The 21,487-nt window shown below is 43.5% G+C and overlaps 1 protein-coding gene across 1 annotated transcript in view; it reads left to right on the plus strand.

Annotated features, from left to right (window-relative positions):
• Positions 1–21,487, plus strand: part of pard3ba (par-3 family cell polarity regulator beta a) — a 151,608-nt gene that overhangs the window by 79,757 nt on the left and 50,364 nt on the right. Inside the window, exons 17-19 of the mRNA XM_027291567.1 lie at positions 1,472–1,516; positions 13,336–13,551; positions 14,453–14,660. Coding sequence (XP_027147368.1) covers positions 1,472–1,516; positions 13,336–13,551; positions 14,453–14,660 — 469 coding nt within the window. The remainder of the gene's footprint in view (positions 1–1,471; positions 1,517–13,335; positions 13,552–14,452; positions 14,661–21,487) is intronic.

Genomic DNA, 21,487 nt, shown 5'->3' on the forward strand with positions numbered 1-21,487 from the left:
GTACAAAAAACAGTTTGGCTGCAGAGTCGCCGCTTTGATTGACAAGTTGGTGCAGTTACAGGTGTCTGCTTTCTTAGCTCCACCCACCCTCCACCTTTTTGCCAATTGGATTAGCCAGGAGCTGGCGGAGACAGGACTGCCAAGACGGAGACAAGTAGAGACACCACACTGAGCTTCACAATGATCTGTGGGTGACATCACCGAGACCATGTCCATATTTAATACAGTCTATACCTCGGAAACAGATCCAACAGCTCCACCTCACATAGCGCCTGACTGACTCTCTGTCTGTCTGTCACTACGTCTCTTCATCTATCGCTGCTTTTTCCTCACCCTGTATCTTTTACACTTCTTTCTGTCCGCTGCCCTCCCTTTTCTGAATCCTGTTTCAGTCTTTGATGCTCCTCGTCTTTCTGTCTCTCACTGTCACTGCCCCACTTTCTCTCTATCAGCTTTCTGTCATTCTTTTTTTTAATACTGTCTCGCTCTATCCTGCCCTACCTTACGTTCAAACACATGATATGCCATGCTGCTGCAGGTTTGTCTTCACGCATTTACATTGTGTAGTTATATTATCCAGTAATAGAGGACACATCAGACTATGAGATAGCTGGCTGGAGGTTAAAAGAGGGTTTTCTACATTTTTAGCCTTCCACTGTGGCACGAGGAGACAAATTTGGCTGCTGGCCATACAGACTTTTATCTTTCCTCCACAGAAAAAGAAGCTTTTCATTATCTGGCAGGGTCACATCGCCTGCAAAAGTTTTTTTTATTTAATTTTTTTTTTTACAAACTTTAAAATTATTTTTATTTCATCTTGCACGTGCACAAGAAAGGTATTTCTATTTCTTTGTCTCGGTTGCTACAGATGTTTCTTTGCTGGGTTTTATGAAGCCGTCTCTTTTGATTTCAGGGTTGTGTTTCATTTTTTCCCCGACATCATCACCCTGCATCTGTCACGTCATACCCCCCCACCTCGCCACTGTTTATCACTTCTTCGGTCTACTCTCTGTGCCCTCAATATTCTCACTTCCTCTCATCCCACCGCCTCGCTCACACCCATCTGTCCGCAGGGAAAATCGACCTCATAAAATATGAAAAGGATTATTTAAGAGAAATAGCAGCGTAATGAAAACCCATTATTGTATCCCATAGTGCACCGCCTGTGGCGGCCGCTGCTGGCCGGCCACAATCCTGTTTAGTTAGATTAGGTGTTTGTGGGTGGGGTGCTGGTGGGGGTTTTCTTTCTCCTCCTTTTATTATTTCTCTCATTGTCTCTGTTGTCATTTTCTCCCACAATCACAATATCCCTCTTTCTTCTGCCGTCTTATATTTCTGCTTCTTTTTCATTTCCTCTTTCTGTCTGTCTCATTTTGCCCCTCGCTCGTCCCCCCCTCTGTCGGAGTCATTTGCAGCCTGTGCCAGCAGCAGTATATGCTGCGTGATTGAGTTTTCTCTCTTTGTGTTCTAGTGGCTGATGAGAGCAACATGGGATCACTGGCCGGCCAGAGGAATGGTGAGTGTTTGAATAAACACACATGAATAGTCTCAGAGTAAAAAGCTCTCCTTTGTTTGCCTCATTGTCTCACTCCGTCCACACAGAAATATAAATGAACCTTATGTTTGAAGATTTCCTCTTTCTTCTTATCTATTCCCAAACATTTCCTTACTCCTCGTTCTCTTCTTCGCCCCCTCCCTCCCTCCGCTCGCTCTGGCTGACAAAGTTGAGTTGTGAAGCACTTAGTGTCGGAGCTCTCGCTGCTTTATAGCCGTCCAGGTCAGCAGGCCCACAGTGCTCAATCCTCGCCCAGCTGACAGCAGCCGCATTGCATTCTAATGGCTCTTCTCCTGCCTCACTTATTTCACTCAGTTTATTTGAGGAAAGTCTGGTTAGAGATGAAATATAGAGTCGCTTTTACTGTTTCTCTTTTTCACTGAGTAACATCTAGTTCACTCTCAAGAGTTGAAGCACTTTACATTTCTAGCTGCAGGAACAACTGTTCCTGAGCCTCGTTACACGGATCTGATGGCAGTTTAACATGTCAGCCTCGTGTCCCGAGTCACTTTTACATAAAAACAAGAGTCTGACTGGATCTGATTGAGAACATCTCTGTAAAACTTCTAACATGGCACAAGTCTGTAGACTGTCAGCCTAATTAAAGATCACTGTAATAAAGTTATCCCTACTTTATCATGTGTTACTCACAAAGAAAAGAGTTTAATAAAACCACAAAACACAGTGAAAGAGCTCATTTAAATAACTAATAATAAGACCAACATATTTTCATTCATACCAGCTCGGGCTGTGATGATTTCACTACGACTATGGCGGCCAAAAGAATTCACGACAACAACTTTATCACAATATTAATAGAACGTTTGAAAAAACAAAATCCTCGTCTCTTTTTTTGGAAAATGAACTTCACTCCAAATACGATTGTTGGGAGGTGGAGAGAATCTGTAACCATAGAGTGGGAACCACACATATAGAAGAGACACTGGATTATTAACACAACCCTAGCATATCAAAGTTACGTGACTATCATCAATACCACGATATTGCAACACCGCATGGAGTCTTATCACCCCATGCTTGTCAGACATATTAAAAAGGCTCTCTATCTAACATCTAATAACATAAAATGATGAAATTGATGAGAGAATTTTTAGGGGATTCACTTTGAGGAGGAAGTTGGCATCCCTCACACGCCCCCCTCTACTGCACCAGCAACGAATATCACACAAGATCCGTGTGAAAGTCATGTCATCTAGAGTTATATCTGAAAGAGAGAAATCCACAAAAGGTGGAACAGATAGATGAACCCAGAAATGTTGTGTATTCCATGTCTGCGTAGAGACACTACAACAAAGAAAGCTTAGCATAAAATGAGGTGGAAAAATCTCACAGCTAAAAAGCTGTTTGCCTCTTTATCATGTGCGACCTGATCCAAAGGGAATGTGCTTTTTTTTTTTCTAGTGTATTATAAAATTTTGAGATATAATGGATTATAGCAAAGCCTGCAGAGAGAAGGTTTGACATTGAGAAAATACACAAAACTGTCACAGCCGACAACACTGAAGATAAAGCCTGAAAAAAACACGGCTTGCAAAGGTATTGGCTCCAGCCTCTGACTGCTGAACGTAAGGACAGTTTGTGTTGCGATGGGGGCAGATAAGGCGGCGGTGAGTTTCCACTGAGTCAGATACAGCTGCTCCATCATTGGCTGGAATAGTGCATGTGGTTGTTCTGGGCATCTCCAGCATTGAATATAAATCAGAGCGTTGCTGACAGAGAGCGTGCACGCTCAGTTGACCACCTCTACTTTTTAATTGTGGAGTTGAGCGGTGTAGATGCACTGCAGCTCGTTCAGAACACCCACTGTGTTTTAATATGGCAGCGAGGCTCGTGTGAGGACGAGCATTTTAGTTCTGATGTCAGGAGACGGGCCTGGCTTCCTCTCTACCTCTCACACACACACACACACAGCGATCTCTTAAATCCACCTGCAACAGCCAAGTCAGCCTGTTGCCAGTGGAATACAAATGTCCCGAGCACCGGTGCTGACCTCAAATCCCCCACACTCAGCAGCATTCCCACAAGTGGCTTCGCCTCCGCCCTCCTCCTCTGTTCCCTGATACCTCCACCCCTCCACTCCTCCCCTCTCTCTCTCTCCCGCTATGATTTTCCTGGAATTTCTGATCAGCGGCCATAACCCTGATAAATAAAACCATCCGTTTCTCCGCTGCAGCGTTCCTTTTTTTCATCTCCTCTCTCCCGTTTGACGTCTTAGCTAATGCGTATTGACAAGGCTATCGCGTGTTTTTCATTTTTGCTGAGGCGGTGTATTTGCCCAGCTTCCTCTGTTGCACGCCCCCGCCTCCGCCTCCGCCTCCACCCTCCCTCCTAAATGGCCTCAGTGTTTCTTTATGGGCTTTGACATATTTCATTAGGCGGATGGTCTTAAGAGGCCTGCCTGGCTTCTTTAATCTGGCTAAAACCCTTTTTCTCTGGCTAGAGCTGCTGCGAGGAGCGCTTCACTCCTCTAACTCTCTCGTTCCTCTCGCTCCATCTTTCTCTCTGTCACTTACTCTCCCTCTCTCTCTCTCCCTTCCCTCTTGATTCTCCAGTCTTAGGAGTCTCCATCTTCAATAAAGCTTTTAGTTTTTTTTCCTCTTTTTTTTTCCAGCTTTCATCTTTGCTACCACTCTCGTTCTTTCTCTCTTGATTATTCTCCGTCTCCTGCTCTTTGTCGCCAGGCTCATCCCCATTTTTAGCATCCTCTCAATCCCAAACCTTCATCTCCCTTTCTTCTTTCCTCTCTCCCTCCTTCTCTCCTACATCCGGTTCTCTCTTTATTTTCGTTTTCTCACCAGGCTGATCCTTTTTTTATCCACTCTCTCTCTCTCTCTCTTCATCTCTTTCTTCCTTTCTTCCTCTCTCCATCCTCTCCAGCTGTATCTGTTCCAGCCTTATGTGATTACGGTGGACAAGCTGCAGTCTCAGAGCTTCCTCTACCGAGTCAGACCCGGCCCAGCGTGTGTGTGTGTGTGTGTGTGTGTGTGTGTGTGTGTGTATATTCTGTGTGTGTATGTGTGTGTGTGTGAACACCCGCAGACAGGCAGAGTAATGGACAGATATCCCTTCATTCATCCCTCCATTTCTCTCTCTTAGAGTCTAACATCTTTCTTGGCAGCGGGCTGCCCTCTTACAACACACCTGGGAGCTCATCTAGCACACACACACACTATAAACACACACACACACACTATAAACACACACACACACAAGCACTGGGTCTGTGTTGAGCAGTTCTACTTGTTTGTGTTGTTGTGCAGTTTCTATATGTTTTCAGTCGTGTGTGTTTCTCTACACTCGATCATCTTGAGGAGACGTGAGCTCTCCTCCGTTGTTGTCCGGGGGTGCCTAGTGCCACCGAGCTCGCAGCTAACCCCGCAGCACAGCCAGTGGAGCCGCGGTTCTGCGAGGCCATTAGTCCCGTTGTTTCTTCTCTGCACAATAAGACTTTAAATCCAGCCGGCACCCTGCCAGCACCGAAGCCTCGGCTTTGTTTTCACACTCTTTGTTTGAATGCTGCGCGACTCTGCTGTCATCCGCTCCCTCCCTCTCTCTCTCTCTCTCTTCACTCTTTGCATCCAGCACGTCATTGTTGATTTAAGTTGAAAGTCACCATGTAGCACTGATTTAAGTGGATCAATCATCTGCTTCAGTGGATAAAGAGATGAATGAAATCTCTTTATTTTATTTATACGATCATGTTAGATCAGATAGCTGCTAGCATACAATTATATTCAGTAATTGTGGGGTAACTGGGTCACGTTGCATTGTCAGTGGTCTCTGGTCTGTGTCAGTACATGTAATACTCGTGTGGATCCAGCTCTGATCATTTTTTCACTATATTTTTGAGGATTTATCTAATAGCTGCTGGTGGAGAGGTGACAGGAGAAGCAGGCACTACACGGTCAACATCTCATACCTCCAGGCGACCAGGTGTGGACTGAGAAGTTGGTGTTCTCTCTCAGTTTGTTTTTGTTCGGGTCAGCTGCATTTTGGATTCGCTCTGATTATCCTTGGATCTATTAAACTGGGTCTGATTTTCCTTATATCCTCCAAAAAAAATCTAAATTTTCTACCCATAAAAAATGTAATTTAAGATGCCTTACGGTAAAACTTACTATGTGCTCTCATGCAGCTTGTGAAGCACTGGAAGCTGCGATTAGTCAGCGTTCCACCTGTAGATTGGCATGTCTCTCAGCTCTTAGCTCAGGACCTCCGTGACCATCTATCTTCACATAAATGTCACGCATTCTGATTCCCGCAATACAGTTAGGAGGATGACGCATGCAGGTCTTCACGAGTATAGCGTTATGCAGTCCTCCCTCTGTGCACGGGCACTTTTATCCACCACGTGTTCACAAATGGCGTTTGTCCCACTCCACACAGTTCGCTCCAACCCTCATCCATACTCTGCCAACCCCCCGCGCTGCTGTAATCCAGTAGAGGTAAGCAGTAATTATGAAATGGCCTTTTAAGTCCCCTCCAGTTATTAAAGCAATTCATCTAGTTGGAGGCTAAATACATACGGCCCATATGTCCCCATTCTCTCATACATCTAAACAGCTAAACCCAATTACTGCCCGAGGATAGCGCCTCCATCCAGCTCCATCCTCTGCCTCTGATATAGCTGAGTGCATTCAAATAGTGACGGAGTGATGCTTGATGGTTGGACAGCTCTTTAATTGGAGTGGAGATTTGATTGGCCATAACATGAATTGGATTTGCCTTTACTGGCTCTGCTGTTGTCTGAAGTGATTCGGTTTGAAGTCGGCTTTGTCACATGGCAAGAAAATAGTTAGAATATGAAGATGGAGTATGAATGGCATTCTGTTCCTCCGCTACTGCCCGGAACATCACTCAGTTTTTAAAAAGATGAGACTGGCAATAGTCCATATTTTTCTTTCTGTCAACAGATCTCATGAAATGTGCAAAGCCTGATATATTTTATTTCTCTGTGCGACAGAGAGCCATTGTTGTTCAGAGGGTGTTAAAAACACATGAGAGAGCCACACTGTGACACTGTTCCTTCATCAGCATGAACGTGGGCATTGTAGTTTATTTTGATCCAGTCCCACACGCACCATCCTGGCGCTGTAATACTCACTGGTGCAGTCAAACGTATATTAATTCACCAGTTAGAATGGTTCTTAATAAATGCACAGTTTACTCCTGTGAATAATGTTTGATAAGAACTACAGCCCCTGCTGTTTTAGACGAATTAAATTATAAATCTGTGACCCATTCCTAAAGATTTACATCTTCACTTGAAGCCAGTGGGGCCACAGGGAGTAGATATTTGTCAACAAGAGAAATCTGGATTAACGGCAGACATATGCCTCTCGTGTATTTTCTTTATTAGACGTGTCTCACATGTCATCATACAGTAGGACTGCTCCAATAAAGCATTAAAAGCCTGTATTGAGTACATTTAATCTAAGGTGAGGCAATGAACATTAGCAGGACGAGAGACCTTTGTATGTTCTGTCCATTTCTTTGTTTAATTTAAAGAACTTCAGCCCATTCATAAACATTTAATGAGATGAGATGTCTATTGTAATTCTTTTAGGGCTTCTATTGAATTAGATATCTTTTATTGAACAGTGTTACACAGGAGCGTGCCTTTCTGTCCGTTGTAATGGTGTCTTTAATGCTTCTGTTGGATTAAATTCAATAACCTTTATTGAGACGGGTGCTCTGAGAGCGGGCTTTCTTTTACAGGTGTGCAGTGCATATGTGTCATGTGGTTTTATAGAGGAGTGCAGGTCAGGGCCTGTTTTACTGGTCTCGAGGAAAAAAACGGCTCCGGGGGGTTTATTGGCTGGTCTTGAGATTGAATATGAGATGGAAAAGTGATTCTGATGTGTGTGTGGTCACGTATGTGTGTGTGTGTATGTGCTGTTGGCTAAAGTGTCTCCCTGGCAACTCACTGCCACCCGTCTGTCTCACACACACACACACACACACACACACACAGTTCTCTGTACCGCCATCGCCGCCGCCACCCCCAGCGGTTTTGATGGAGGGGGCACTTTCTTGTAACCGTGGCAACCTTTCAGCCAGTCTGCTGCAAAGCTGCTGGCTGTGGAGCACATTGTAGTCCACTTGATAGGTAAGTGTTAAGACCCTGCTGAGGCGCTGTGGGAGGGTTGTGCAGTGTGCCAGGGTTTATGTTGGCTTGTGTGTAAGTGTGTCTGCTTGTTTGCGTGTTGTGACTGGAACAACAATGTCAAATTAAATAGAAATGAGACACTATCCTGTTTTATAGTTTGGTGTTGATTGGACAGTGTAATTGGTAGGCAGTGTGTGTTTGTGTGCATGTGTCTGAGTGTGCTATTAAACTTGTACTGTACACAGAGTTTGCATGGCAACGCCTATAATTTAGACGTTTCGTAGTTCATTTATTCCTGTGTTCACTGGGTGAAATAATTAGAGAGTCGTGCACAGACAATTTTATCCAGAGCTGATAGTTTGTGCCAGCTGTGGGAAAGCACACAGATACCTTAGAGGTAGAGTACAGTTATTATGTTTTCTATTAGTCACTCAAAATGTGATTATTAATAATGTTTTGTGACTTATGAAGTTGCCAGACTTTCAAGATGATGAAATTATGTGGGAGTCCATCTCGTCTGCCTCCAAGCTTTATTATGAAAACTGTATTACGAAACCAGATACTGGTTGTCCGAAGATTGCACCTCTTCAGTCCAATGAGAACTGTTCGCCTCATCCATATGCCAAAAAAGTCTTCAAGCTTCCAGGTTTATTCCTAGTTATTAAAGTAGTGTTTCACCCGCTCAGCACAAAAGACTGTACATTGTGACAACATCACAGATTTTTAAATATTTTTTTATCAGCTCGAGGAAAGTTACAAATACTGTATGAAACCTGCACGGATCAAAAATACAGACTAGAAAGAATCATAATTAACATTCTTTGCAGTTCAAGGTGTCCTGTCAGCAGTTTCACAGACATGTCTTTTATTTATTTCCTATTTATTTAACCTCTGGCAAGTGCCAGAAGACACTTGTAGGTGGGAAAAGAGGAGAGGTGGGTGGGACAAGCAAGATGTAAAACAAAAAAAAGTTAAGAGTTAAAAGTAGCGATTAGCAGAGACAACTTTGTGGCAGCGGTCTGGAACAACAACAGACCAAAGGATGCATTGGATTTAGGGTCTTTTACTCTGATGTGAGAAGAAACCTGCGCATTATACTTGGCAATATCGGCTGCAATAACTGACTCTAATAGGGGGTGAGTGGATTGGAGGGAAGGCTGAATGGTGACTCTTAGTCTTATTATACATCCACAGTCCAAACCACGGTGCTTTGGACCAGTCAGCATCTTACTGGCTGCTACGACATGAACCATAGTTGTAGTTTAACGGTAGGTTAAACAACAACAATTCCCATGATGGAAGAGTTGTTTTTGTTCATCCCCGACTGACTTCAGAAACAGTTTGTCTGATTAGGTGAAGCTCAGCCTTACAGTAGCAGACAGCGATGGATTCATGATGATTCATCCAGTCTGTAGTTTCCAGAGATTTCTGGCGCAGGCAGGTTAAATGTTTTGACACAGAACTAGAGAATGAGTTGTGTGAGTGTGCCTCAGTCACACGTTTCAGGCGTGTCACTCCTCGCTTTTAAGGAGGCGACACTTGTAAGGTTCAAAGCAGCATCATGGAGCGATGTTAGTCGTTGCAGGGACTGTCAGTGCAGCAGGACCCCAAGGCTACGTTCCAGGCAAAGACATTACACTCTGCTCAGTACAGACACCCCAGCAGTCAACCTCGACTATATCGAGATGTAGTGTGTGTGCAGGTGGATATGTTATCATATGCACTTTGTTGTGTATCTGCAGTACACGGAAGCATGGTGTAAAATCCAAGCGCTGTTTTAAAGTGATAATTAGTATGTCTTTTCTATTTCAGTAACATCTTTTGTTCCCAGAAGACACTTGTCTGTCAAAAGTTATTAACATTAGTTAGTAACATTATTGTCTTAATAGTCTGTTTTCCTGCTGTATATTAGTTTTCCTATAACAATATCCTCAATGTTCTGCAACAGCGGAGTCTCATGGATAATCAAATGAGTCTCATGGATAATCAGACGTAATTTGTTTATGTTATGGTCATCGGTTTTAATTATGTCAACTTTGTGTGTGTGAGAAGTCATATTGTTTCAACATCCTGACACCCCGTCCACACATACAACACTGGAGACATGATACTGGATGCCATTTGTCGGGATTTGAAGCCCCTCCCGAAAACATGATTGTTTCTTCTCCATCAACTACATAAAAAAATAAAAAATAAAATGTATGGAAAAGTTGATTGTCGATGTCAACAACTTCCTAATTCTCTACAACATAACTCAAACAAGCTACAGAGACTTGGATGAGAAAAATGATGTATGGAAACACATTGCTAGGGGAAGGAACTACTTTGTCATGTGCCTGCCTGTATAGTGGCAACAGGAGAAAATAACTGCAGAGCCGAGTATGCAGATGAGGGGGAGGCAAATTATGAGGCATCAGCTGTGTGGATGAGGAGCTGGTCAGAGGAAATTTCGAATGCTTTATTGCTGCAATTTGGAACAAGCAGCTGAATACATCAAATATTCATCTGTAATCCAGAAGTGAGCTGGTTTATGATGCTAAATTGCATTTACTGCTCCTACAAAGAGTCATCTTGAAGTCAACAGACCTTTACAACCAATCATTTGCTCTTTGGAAAAGTTAAGTCAGACTTCTTAACTTTTCTCCTGAAGTTTAGATGAACTTTTTTTTTAAATCCTTGAAGAGTCAACTGGCAGTTTTATGTCCATACGAGCCTTTAAAGTGCTCCAGCTGCCACCGCTTAAAGTTATTTTTGCCGAAAATGTCACTTCCGAAACCCCGGTGACACCTCCAACCTCGCTTACACACTAACAGAGCGAGGCAAAAAGTAGCACAACACAAAGTGAAGACGTGACAGCATTGCTTCATCTTGGATGGGGGAGCGTTGCAGCTGTGAAGGGCATTTGCCATCGTCCTGGCCTGTATGGCTGTTAGGCTGTTTGTCAAATATGTGCACCAGCTTGAATCAGCGGCAATCAGGCAGACACGATGCGAACGGATCCGCGAGAGCATCTGCTGGCACAGCGGGCAGCGATATGTGATAAACGCTGATTTCACCCTCCATTGGATCGAGCTGGCGATGATGGCCACCTCTCCCCCGCTCATCCATCCTATTAAACCCTCATTATTCATTTACCTCCAGCCTCAACCGCCTGACATGCATGGAATGAGTGCACTCAAAGCCACACACACACAAACACACACACACGTACACTTGAGCAAAAGTGAATTGTGCTCATATTTCTTCTCCTGTTTCATCTAAGGCGGTCAAGGACACACGCTGCTATCGCACACAGGCAGTATCATGACTTTAAATGTTTTTTTTATTCCTTGGACCCAAATTTAAAAATGTTGTAGGATATACACACTCTAAGACACACACACTTTCACTGTGTATAGTACAGCAGTGTGCTGGCAAGGAGCTTAATTCTATCAGGCTGCGAGCTGGACAGCCGTAATTACATTTGTGACACAAATCCTGCCTCTCAAATTGAGCGTTTTATTCCTGAGCGCTCCCCCCCTCTCTATTTATAACCCCTTATTCCCCATAAATCCCACTTCCTCACAGAAAGTCAATTTAAGACTTAAAAGGCAGCAACGCTCAGCTTACTTTCCCCCCCCTCCTTTGACTCTACCGCCTCTTCAGTTTCACTCTTCCTCTTCGTCCCCCCCCTCCCCCTTTGAAGCTTCTGAAATGACAAAAAAAAGTCTTAAGCATTGAGTGCCATGATGCGAGAAAGTCATCCCTACAGGAAAGTTTCAGGAGGGAAGAAACGCTGCTTTGCAACCCGTCTGTAACTTCTTTGAAAAGTCACTGTTTCATTGTGACACACACCTGAGGTGGGTCGGCGTGTCGACGAGTTGCTGAAAAGGTTTTTCTTTCACTACTCGCGACCACTTGTCCTTCAATTTCTCACACTGGTATAGGTCGTCTTTTCTCCCAGTTGCCTCATTTTTTCCCATTATTCTTAAAGCTCAGCTTTTCCTCCAATCTTTCCCTTTTCCCAGCGCCTCCTCCCCTGCTGAATCAGCTGTGGCCTTCATCGCTTCTCCTGCCCCTCTCCGTCTCCCCTTTCTCTCGAGTTGGAGGCCATACCTGAGTACAGTATGATGGCAGTTCATTTATTCCTCCTCTCTCTTGCTTATGCATGAGCCTGTCAGTTCCCGTGGTGCTGTTCCTCACCTGTCCCTGTACTACGCCACCTCATTCATCGATTCGTTTCCCCTCCTTTATGTTGCTCCTATAGGACTCTGACATTTTTCCCGTTTCTGTCAAGCGAAGCTTCTCTCTCTCTCACTCACTCTCTACATTTCACCTTCATAGCTTTATATTTTGGAGATTTTTTTTAGCTTCATTCCAGAAAGTCATAACCATTAGGGCGAAAGCTCAGGTTAAAATCAGATGATCTTTTACTGTGCAAAGTTTAAAAGACTCAATCTACATCTAATTCTTCTAAAAATGTCTTTATGAATATAGACTTAGTATAATTAGCAACTTGTATATAACTTTTATGAATATGTATTAATGTATTCCAAGTAAGTGTTTAATCTTTAGTCGTGCTTTATCAAGTTTGCCTCATGCCAATTTTTTGCTTATCATTTAATTTATTTGATTTTAATGCATCAAAGACCGTAAAAGTGATAAATGGGTAATATAATGAGTAATAAAAAAGGATACCTATGCAAAAACATGTATCACATATGTAACACATATCTGGAAAAACTAACTTTATGTACTTCTATAAAGAGCTTTTTTCTCATCTCCTTCATCTCTTTCATATGTAAATGACCAAATAAAACATCATCCAGTTTCAGCATTCAAACAGAATCGTGGAAAATATTATTTGCTCATGAGCCAGAGAGAGGTGTACAGGAGATTTTTATTTAATTACAATCAAGTGCCGAGCAGTCAAGGTCAGAAAAAGCAGTAACATCTAATTACAAAGTAGCACATTGTGTCGGAGAAGTGAGAGCGTTTGGCTCGATCCGAGTCTCATAAATATTTAAAGTGTGTTTTTAAAATATCTTTCCAATAGTTTTCAAGAGATGGATGAAAGAGAGATTACTCAAGTCGAGTCAGGTTTATTTATGTAGCCCAATATCAAAAATGTGCCTCAAGGGGCTTCAGAATCTGTACAACCCTCTATCCTCCATGTTTGGGTAGATTTGAACAGCCTTGATTTGGTCCAGTAACCACATGTTACACTGGATATGGTGTAATCTGGCACAAATGGATGAAATATCCATACTGCTACTCATAACTCATGTTAATTTTCTCCTCCATCATCCATTCTTTTACAACCTCTGTTAAAACTCAGGGAGCATTAAGACTTTAAAGTTTAATGTAGAAGCCCTTTAAATAAGGAAATATGACTGCAGGAGATGAGAACGGGTTTAATGTTTTGTAAGCAGTGGGGTAAATTTTGCTAAAAGCTTATGCTCTCAATGCTCCGAGTCACTTTAACACTTAAAATCATTCTGTCTGGTTTTATCAGCGGCATCATATCTCATTTTGGAGCGAAATTTCCCTCCTCCTCCGTCAACCAGGCTTCTTCATTTCCCCCTGCCCTCCCTCTCATGCTCCGTTTAACATCCGTCCACCTCGTCGCTCACAGGCCCTCCCGCCCTCTCTCTTGTCTTTTGTCTCTCAGAGCCTTCAGCTGGTGGAGCGCTGGGCCCGACCCTGGGCCTCTGGAAGTCCAGCTCCCTCGAGAGCCTCCAGACGGCCGTGTCAGAGGCCAAGCAGAGTCGCATCCAAGCCGAGGTGCCGTTTCACCGCCCTCGGCCGCACATGGTCCGGGGGCGGGGATGCAACCAGAGTTTCCGCATCGCCATCGACAAGTCTTATGAGGGACCTTCTGAAGACGGTAAGACTGGATTTAACAACAGAAATACTAAGTTCAGAACCGTAGAGCTGCGACTGCCAAAATAAGACGCAACAAAACTGTCCACTTTAAAGAATGTTCTTTTTTTAATGTACGACTGTCACTGTTGCCATAATATAGGATTCTTTTCTAGACATTGTACGCATTTTTAATTAGACTCTCCACTGCCAATGCTCATCCCTTAGGCTTTATAACACACTGGCACTCAAGAAGAGCCAGAGGCCTGCCAAGGGACAGCGCTTAGCCTAACTACCTTAATGAAATGCTACATGATTTTATCCACTCAGCAATTTATGAAGAGCAACTTTATATCTTACAGCAGCATATTTTTAATGCTCTACCTTGTGAACCTACAGACATGTTGGATGTTGAGTGCGTGTGTGATGACTGAGGAAATGATCCTCCATGTTTGCTCTGACCTTGAGCTCTAAACGATGTTTAGAGGAATCCGGAGTGTGAAAAATTACCCATCTATGCTTAAGCTGATGGAGAAGTCAGACTCTGACAGGATGTCCTGCAGAATGACAATTAAATTAAATTTGATAGGTAGGTAGGTCTTGAGCAGCTCACCCAAATTTGTGTCCTGAAACTTGAAATCAAATACGAAACCAAAAATGAAAATGCAACACAGTCAAGTGGATATGGCTGAGCAGTAGAAGTCATCCAGGTGGAGAGACTTGCCTCTGGCCAGCCCCCTGAACTTCGGAGAAGACTAACGAGCTTACTGAGCAGATATCTCATCAGAACAGTGGAACGTTCATGCATACAGAATGAAATCATGAATGTGGCACTCGCAGTTGCAGTCATAAGTATGTATTCCAGCTGCGTCTCTGCCCTCTCACAACGCCGTGTCTAACCGCGTGAACCGTTCATCCCCCTCCAGACGACGACCTGTCAGAGCAGAGCTCCGGTCACGAGACGCCCGTCAGCAGCTCCTCTCGCCAGGGCCTGGACACAGAGGACGGGAAGAAGAAGAAGAAGAAAACCAAAGCAAAGAAGAAAGAGAAGAAGATCAAAGGGAAGAAGAAAACCGATGACTCTATGGAGGATCTAGAGAAGAAGACCAAAAAGAAAGGATTTGGCCTCTTAAGGTAGGAGACCTGAATCCTTTAATACCTGAAAGTCTTTTTGCTTTGCACTCTTTGTGGGGTTTCTTTACTTTAAAATTTCAAGCATCAAGGTGACTCTGTGATTGGTTAGTCAATGATAAATTAGGCTAAGCAGCTCCAGAGACTGCCACGCCAGGACCTTGATTGTCTAAATTGAAAAGGTCACCTGCTTAACAGGAAAAATGTGAACTAAAACAGAGCAGGTAATGAGGCTTGTGGTTCACCAACACTCCAAAATTCCCAAGGTCTTTCTGGAGCATCAACAAAACTGTGATTATTTGTGTTTTTGTGTTCAGACTGGACTGATTTCCAGAGGACGATTGGTTAACTTTTCTTTATTTCTGAGGTTTAGATTGGGTCAACTGGTTTTGGATCACACTTATAAAACCGCAGAAGCATTTTACAGAAGTGAATGAAACAAAATATGAGATGCATCCTTCCTGTAAACAATAGAAATTAGGTTTTATGTAGAAATCGATGGGAAAACAGCAGCACCCTGCCCTACTTTCCCCTGGTTATGTTTGAACAAATTACCCACCGAGCACAGCAGGATTATGGGATATAGGATTATTGGATATGAACACAACCTTCTCAGTAATGGAGGGTATCCATTATCTCTCAATCCAAGTAAAGTCCCACCGACATCGTACCAACCCAAACCGCTTGTCACCCCTTTATCAACGTGTCCCCATCATGATTGTGGTGTTCCAATCCTCCAACAGCAATCCTTATCTATTGGCAGTGACACAGTGTGGTCAGTGTATCACTGCACTTCCAACACTTGAGATTCAATTAGGCTGTGGCGAGAGATAGCGCAGGCTGAACGTTGGCCTACAGATGGTAGATAAGAATCCAATCGGCCACAGTGTCAAGGGCAGTAATGGAAGAGATGTTCACATGGTTAGGCCGGCTATGGAGAGTAGGGCAGGAGCAAGAAGGGCAAGATGAAGGACACGCACCGAACCAGAGGTACATACAGGAACAAGTGTGTCAGAAAGGTGGGAGCTGAGTGTAAACCTTAAAATCCGCTTCATTTTGTCTAATAACATGTTTTGTGGCGTCTTATGTAAGTCAAGCTTCTGCTGCTTCCCTTCAGCAGAAACAGGCAAATATGTAGAATCTGACACTGCTATCTGCGTGACGGATTGTGTTTATATGTTAGAAGCAAATGTCTGCATCTGTACTACAGTTTATATGTTGGATCTTTAATTCTCTCCTCCTTCTATACATGCACTCTTTCAAATCTCCTTCTCCTATTGTACTTATTTGTACCGCGATCAGAGTAACTTAACCCAACAGGCCTGAAGCTCTAAAGATCGATGAGTCGGTCAAAGACCTGCCAATTTGAACCTCATGTTGTCAGTCAGAGCATCAGTTTGATTTATTGCTGAGTCATTGTACACATAGCGCCGCAAAATAACAGCAAAGTGGCTACGATGTTTTAAAAACATGATTTTGTCTGAGAATGATCTCGCTGTAAACTGTGATGAGAATAAAGAAAGCGGCCCACACAGGAGAGATTGGGATGTAAACTTTTTATTTCTTCGACTGTCTCAAGTTGTCACATCACAGCTTAGAGAAGCCACTGTTATGAGCATGACTTGCCGGTTGGCTGTGGGTTGTTTGTGGGCTTTATCCCCCGGTTAGCATCGGTGGTTAGCTCCCTCAGAGCAGTGGTCAGCCCGGGCGGCGTCAGTAGACCGTTCTTGTTCAAGTTTATTGTAATCGATGGTTGGTCCAAAATGAAACAAAGCTGGAACTTATCAAAGCTAAAAGTGTCTGTGGCGTTGGGTTTCTCACTCTCACAGTAGTTGAGCGCCAAAATCTCTCATGGGCGCTGCTACCCAGAGGCCTCAACACACCTGAGCCACTTAATTAATAAGCCCCGTCAACTCATTCAACCAAAAAGAGAGAAATATTGCCTAATGGGCTTTTCAGATGGGGACCAACGCAGATATTTCATGCTTGATTCTATGCAATCTTTGTCATATGAATGCTGGGACATCTATGCCTGTATTTACCTATACACACACACACACACACACACCCCTTCTCCTCTTTCTCATTGCAAACTCACTATTTAGAATCAGCAACAATAGTCAGAAACACTCAAAGCCAGCCTTTTCTAACCCAACAATAGAAGTGAGCCTCGTAGAAAAAGCTTCCAGATTGTTGCACCACACACTCGCCTTTCTCTCTCTGGCCTTTATCTGGCCGACTTGATCGTTATTGAACTTGAAATATGACTTAATTAGCTGGAGTATTGCACGGCTCAATCTAATTGCAGCTCTCAAATGTTATTTTACTCCAATGGCAGCATTAGGAAAAGGGCAAATTATAAACATATGACCTCAATTTACCTCTGCAATGAAAGTGTGCGCAACAGCAGCTAGCACAACAAATGTTGGAAGTGGGCCTTGTCCTTTCAGCAGCCATAAATATTTAGTTTAGCTTCGCCAGTATTTGAAGAACGAGTTGTTTTTGGCGGCGGTACGTTGCAAACAGCTGCGTATAAGGTGACCTCTGGAGATCACATATTTATTGTGGGAACATTTGTTTTTTGTTAAATCCATTGGCTTCATATGAAGTGTATCATTTCTTCACTCTGCATTCAGCACGGCCGGCCTCATTTTGAAGCAATGAAGACGCTGGCATAATGAAAGTGCTTCAATTAAAGGTCAAACATTAGAAAGGGATGATGTAGGATGGATTATGTATGTATATAAAAGGTCAAATGTCCTGACACACTTGACTGATATCAAACTTGCCTCGCTTATCCAGCTGTCATTACAAATCACTCTAATGAGCTTAATTCATTTCTGTCAAAAGTTGAACATTGTATAGATTTTTAGTGGAATTTTACAATGATGATATGATCATATTATGTTCTTCATTTACATTATTAAGTAATGATCCAAAGCTAACTGGTAAAATAATTCATTGCGTTGAAAATAAATAGAAAATAAGCCGGATCATTTCACATGTGATTTGTTTGTGACAAAACATTAAACAATAGTGCTCAGAGTGCAGAAGGAAACATGGAAATTTGCATATATGCAGCTGAAAGTTGACAATTAGGCAGGCTCTATGTGCGATGAAGATCATGTGACATGATTGAAAGCTCCAGAGGTGCTATCAGTTAGGAAACAGTGGCACTGTTTACGACATCCGATCATTCAGACTACATTCGGAGGTGATTTGGGCATGTACAGTACGAGAATGTGTCCCGGGCCACACTGTTGTCTTCTGTATGAACTCATTCACACACCAGAGATATCACATGAAAGGGCAAAATAACAAGAACACGCAACAACAGGCAAAATGGATTCCCATGGGGTGCACACATACTTGGGCCGAGGAGTCGGTACAACAGAAAGTGGATGATTCAAATCACAACCGGGATCCAGAAATGATGCACGTCTTATTTCCATACAGAGCAGGGAAGTGAGATCTGACTGAAGCGGTCACTTGAGACACCTTTGGAGATGCTTGTTAATAGCCGGTGTGTAAAGGGCCGGTGTTGCGTATGGCTGAAGAGGTTTGACATGCAAATTTCAAAAAGCATCGTGAATTATTAAAGATGTAACTACTTTCTGAGCATCAATATTTTAGCTGTCGACAAGTGAACAATTGTGTTAGAGTTGTTGGTGCACGATGTTTAATTTAGGAACGATGAGTCAAGTGTTGCTTTCATGGTTTGTCCGTGCTGCTCTCTGACTCCGCCGGTTGTCCCCGTAGCTCAGATGTAGCTTCTCTTCTTTTTCCATCAGCAGCCTCTCAAAGCCGCCTTCGCATCTCGTCCACCTGATTACAAAATAAGCCAAGACAAATGGCAGTGCCCTTCAGAACCTTCCTCAGTAGAGGTTGTCTGCCTGTCTTGTCTGCATTCAGCAGACAGCGGTGAAATCTTTGCCTGGAACGTAGCCTCGGGGGCCGCGCCACTCACAGACCGCAGAAAGACTAACACTGGAGCTCTGCTGTTTTCTCTCAGTACTGCTGCCACATCCGCATACTCTGGTGGAACAAAGAGGATAACCTGGTCAGGGGTTTCAGATGTCTTTATCAAACACGGATATTTACACTACACTTTGTGATTTTCATAAAACCTTTGCCAACAATATTATTTTATCCAGAAAGTCAAGCCCTTGTGCTCTATACCTCAAAGTTATATTTTTCAAGTTTCTCGTCCTTGGGAAGTTGATCTTGGCATTAATTCTAGCGTGTACAGCTTATACTTGTTTTTGTGCGAGGATTAGGCGTGTTATGGTTTGATCCAACATGACTTAATCTGGAGGTCAGGGTTTGAAGGATATAGCTTGTGACTAACATCCTCTTGATGGTGTCATCCAGCAAGTGTCGCTCCCAGGTGACATGCTGCCGGTGAAGCTGTGTGTATTTATACGCCATTTATTCCTCAGTTGCACATGGCTCCATCTGCAAAACGTTGTCATAGCTCAAGTGTCCCACCAGCCCTGCTGGGCACTGACACATGCCGTCTGTCCCCGCGTCCCGTCAGTCACTCACTCAGTCATTCAGGATCAATGTTTAGCTGTTGCTATCAGCACGCGTCCTCCTGCGACATGAAAGCCGGCGGTTTTGATCCGCTGTTTACAAATCCACATACAACGTGATATATCCTCTCCCCCACTTCTCTGTTCCCGGCGCTGAAGAAATCCGACAGGGAAGCAAGCCAATTAGCGCCGTCCGTTCCGCTCTTATCCTATCGCGGTGCGGCAGGATGCGCAGGGTTGAAAAGTAGTCACTGGTGGTCTGTACTCTACAAAACCAAAGCCTTGTTGTCAAACTGGAGGGGCCCCACTGCAAGATGATTTCTGATGGATTACTGCTGTTATTGTGCACTCCGCCTCCTCATTCCCTTTCCCTCAGCCCTCGCTCCCTTTCTCTTTTTGTTTCATGGAAAGCCCCCTCTCCTCAAGCTGTCCTGAAACATCTCCATTTCCTTTCTTCATGACCTCGACGGTGCCTTGTTCTTTCCGTAACTTCCCTCTGCTGTCTTCATCTCTCCACCAACTCCTCCATACTTGTCTTTCTTCCCCAATTCATCTCTCCGTTTCCTTGAATGAACTATTGATTTAACCAGACAAAATGTGCTCCCAAGTCCCGCTTGAATTCACACAAGTTCACAATTTTCTGCAGTTAAGTGTGCTAATATAAGCCCTGTGAGGTCCTGGAGACCTCCTGCTAATTAGACAAGCACAAGGCGTGTTATTCCTCGTATTTTTGTCTTTGTGAGGTTTCTGTCGTCGGTGCTCTTTTCTTTCTCTGTCAAGCTGTGTGATACACTAACTACCTATCATCTCCTGTGCGTCAGAGAATATTCCAGACCTGGTAATGGGTGTTTATAAGAGCACATGTAAAAGCTTTAGCCGCCTTTAGCACTAATCACCTTTTTGTTGGGCGGTATGGGGTACAACAGTGACAGATTGTGACTTTAAACACAGAAGATGAGAAATAACAAAGAAAGAAAACGAATGAACAGCTATTTGTCAAAACTCTTGGTTGTCAAAAGTCTTGGTAGGCATCCCAAAATCCCTCTGACATGTTTGTGTGGGTGTCTTAGCACTGACTCTAAGCTGTGACAGGTAAACGGGAGGTGCATCACCAAATCCCACCGTCGCTTAATGCGCTGCAGGTGGATTTCTTTGATCCACCATCTCATCTGGCATTTAAGGGCTATTAGCTGCACCGATACGGAGCCGAGTCTCCAAGAGAGTATTTAATAATGTTAGTGTTCTCTTTTGTAAAATATGCATAAGGTCATACATTTTGCACACAGGACAAACCGATCTCTTGTGGATAAGCATTATCGCTCCCTCTCACTTCATCGCTATTCATCTCTTTATCTTTCCATAAATAATATATGCGCAATCCACAAATCACTTTCTTTGCAACACTTGACATGTGTGGAACACACAGCCGTGGCTTACTAATCAGGGCCGCCTTAAATACGCCTTCCCGGGGAACGTATAGCCTCGCATACTGTTTTCATCCACTGGTGTGCTTTAAGTCTGTTGTTCTTGTCGGGCAGAGGTGGGAATGATTGAAGTGGAGACGGCAATCATGCAAAACATCAACATCAACTCTCTTCTGCTGTTGGTTTTAAGAGGAACCTAGACTGATTTGTGTACGAAGATATACATTAAACACACATTGTGAATCAGTGTCTGCCTGTGATTTTTGTGTTTTCTCAAATTTGATTAATATTTGGGTTTTTTTGAAGCCATTAAAGCTTTCAAGATTATCTGCCATTACAATTCCTAATGCAGTTTCCCTCCCGAAACTCTTCAACCCCCCAAAAATGTACCGTAACATTAAAATAATGTTAACAGCGAATCACCCTTCGCAGACAAAAGTAGTCTTAAAATGACAGCCATTTCCTTTTTCTTTTCATAATACCGACTTGTGCGACAATTTGCTCCCCGCATGACTCCCGCCGCCCTAAATATTAAAAGCTGCCAAGTATTTTTCCAGTCATTGAAAATTAGCTTTCACTTCCTGTACCCGCTATTGAGGCACAATTCTGATTTGCAACTTTGCCATGGAGGCAAACAGACACACGGGCGCTATCACCGTCGGCAGCCGCCGGAAAAACAAATTAACTTTTTTTCCTCCATTTCTGCTCTCCATCCAGCGCGATGGGCAGCTTTCCTGGAATGATGTGTGGGTTTATTGGTGTTGATGTGAGCTGTCAGTCAAATATCAGAGGGACGGGGAATTGACAGTGGAGATGATGAGGAAATCCATGCATATATATCAGCTGATAGAGGGGCAGTCACAACAGGCCTCTG

The sequence above is a fragment of the Larimichthys crocea genome, chromosome XIX (genome assembly GCF_000972845.2).
Source record: "Larimichthys crocea isolate SSNF chromosome XIX, L_crocea_2.0, whole genome shotgun sequence".
NCBI classification, from domain to species: Eukaryota; Metazoa; Chordata; class Actinopteri; family Sciaenidae; genus Larimichthys; species Larimichthys crocea.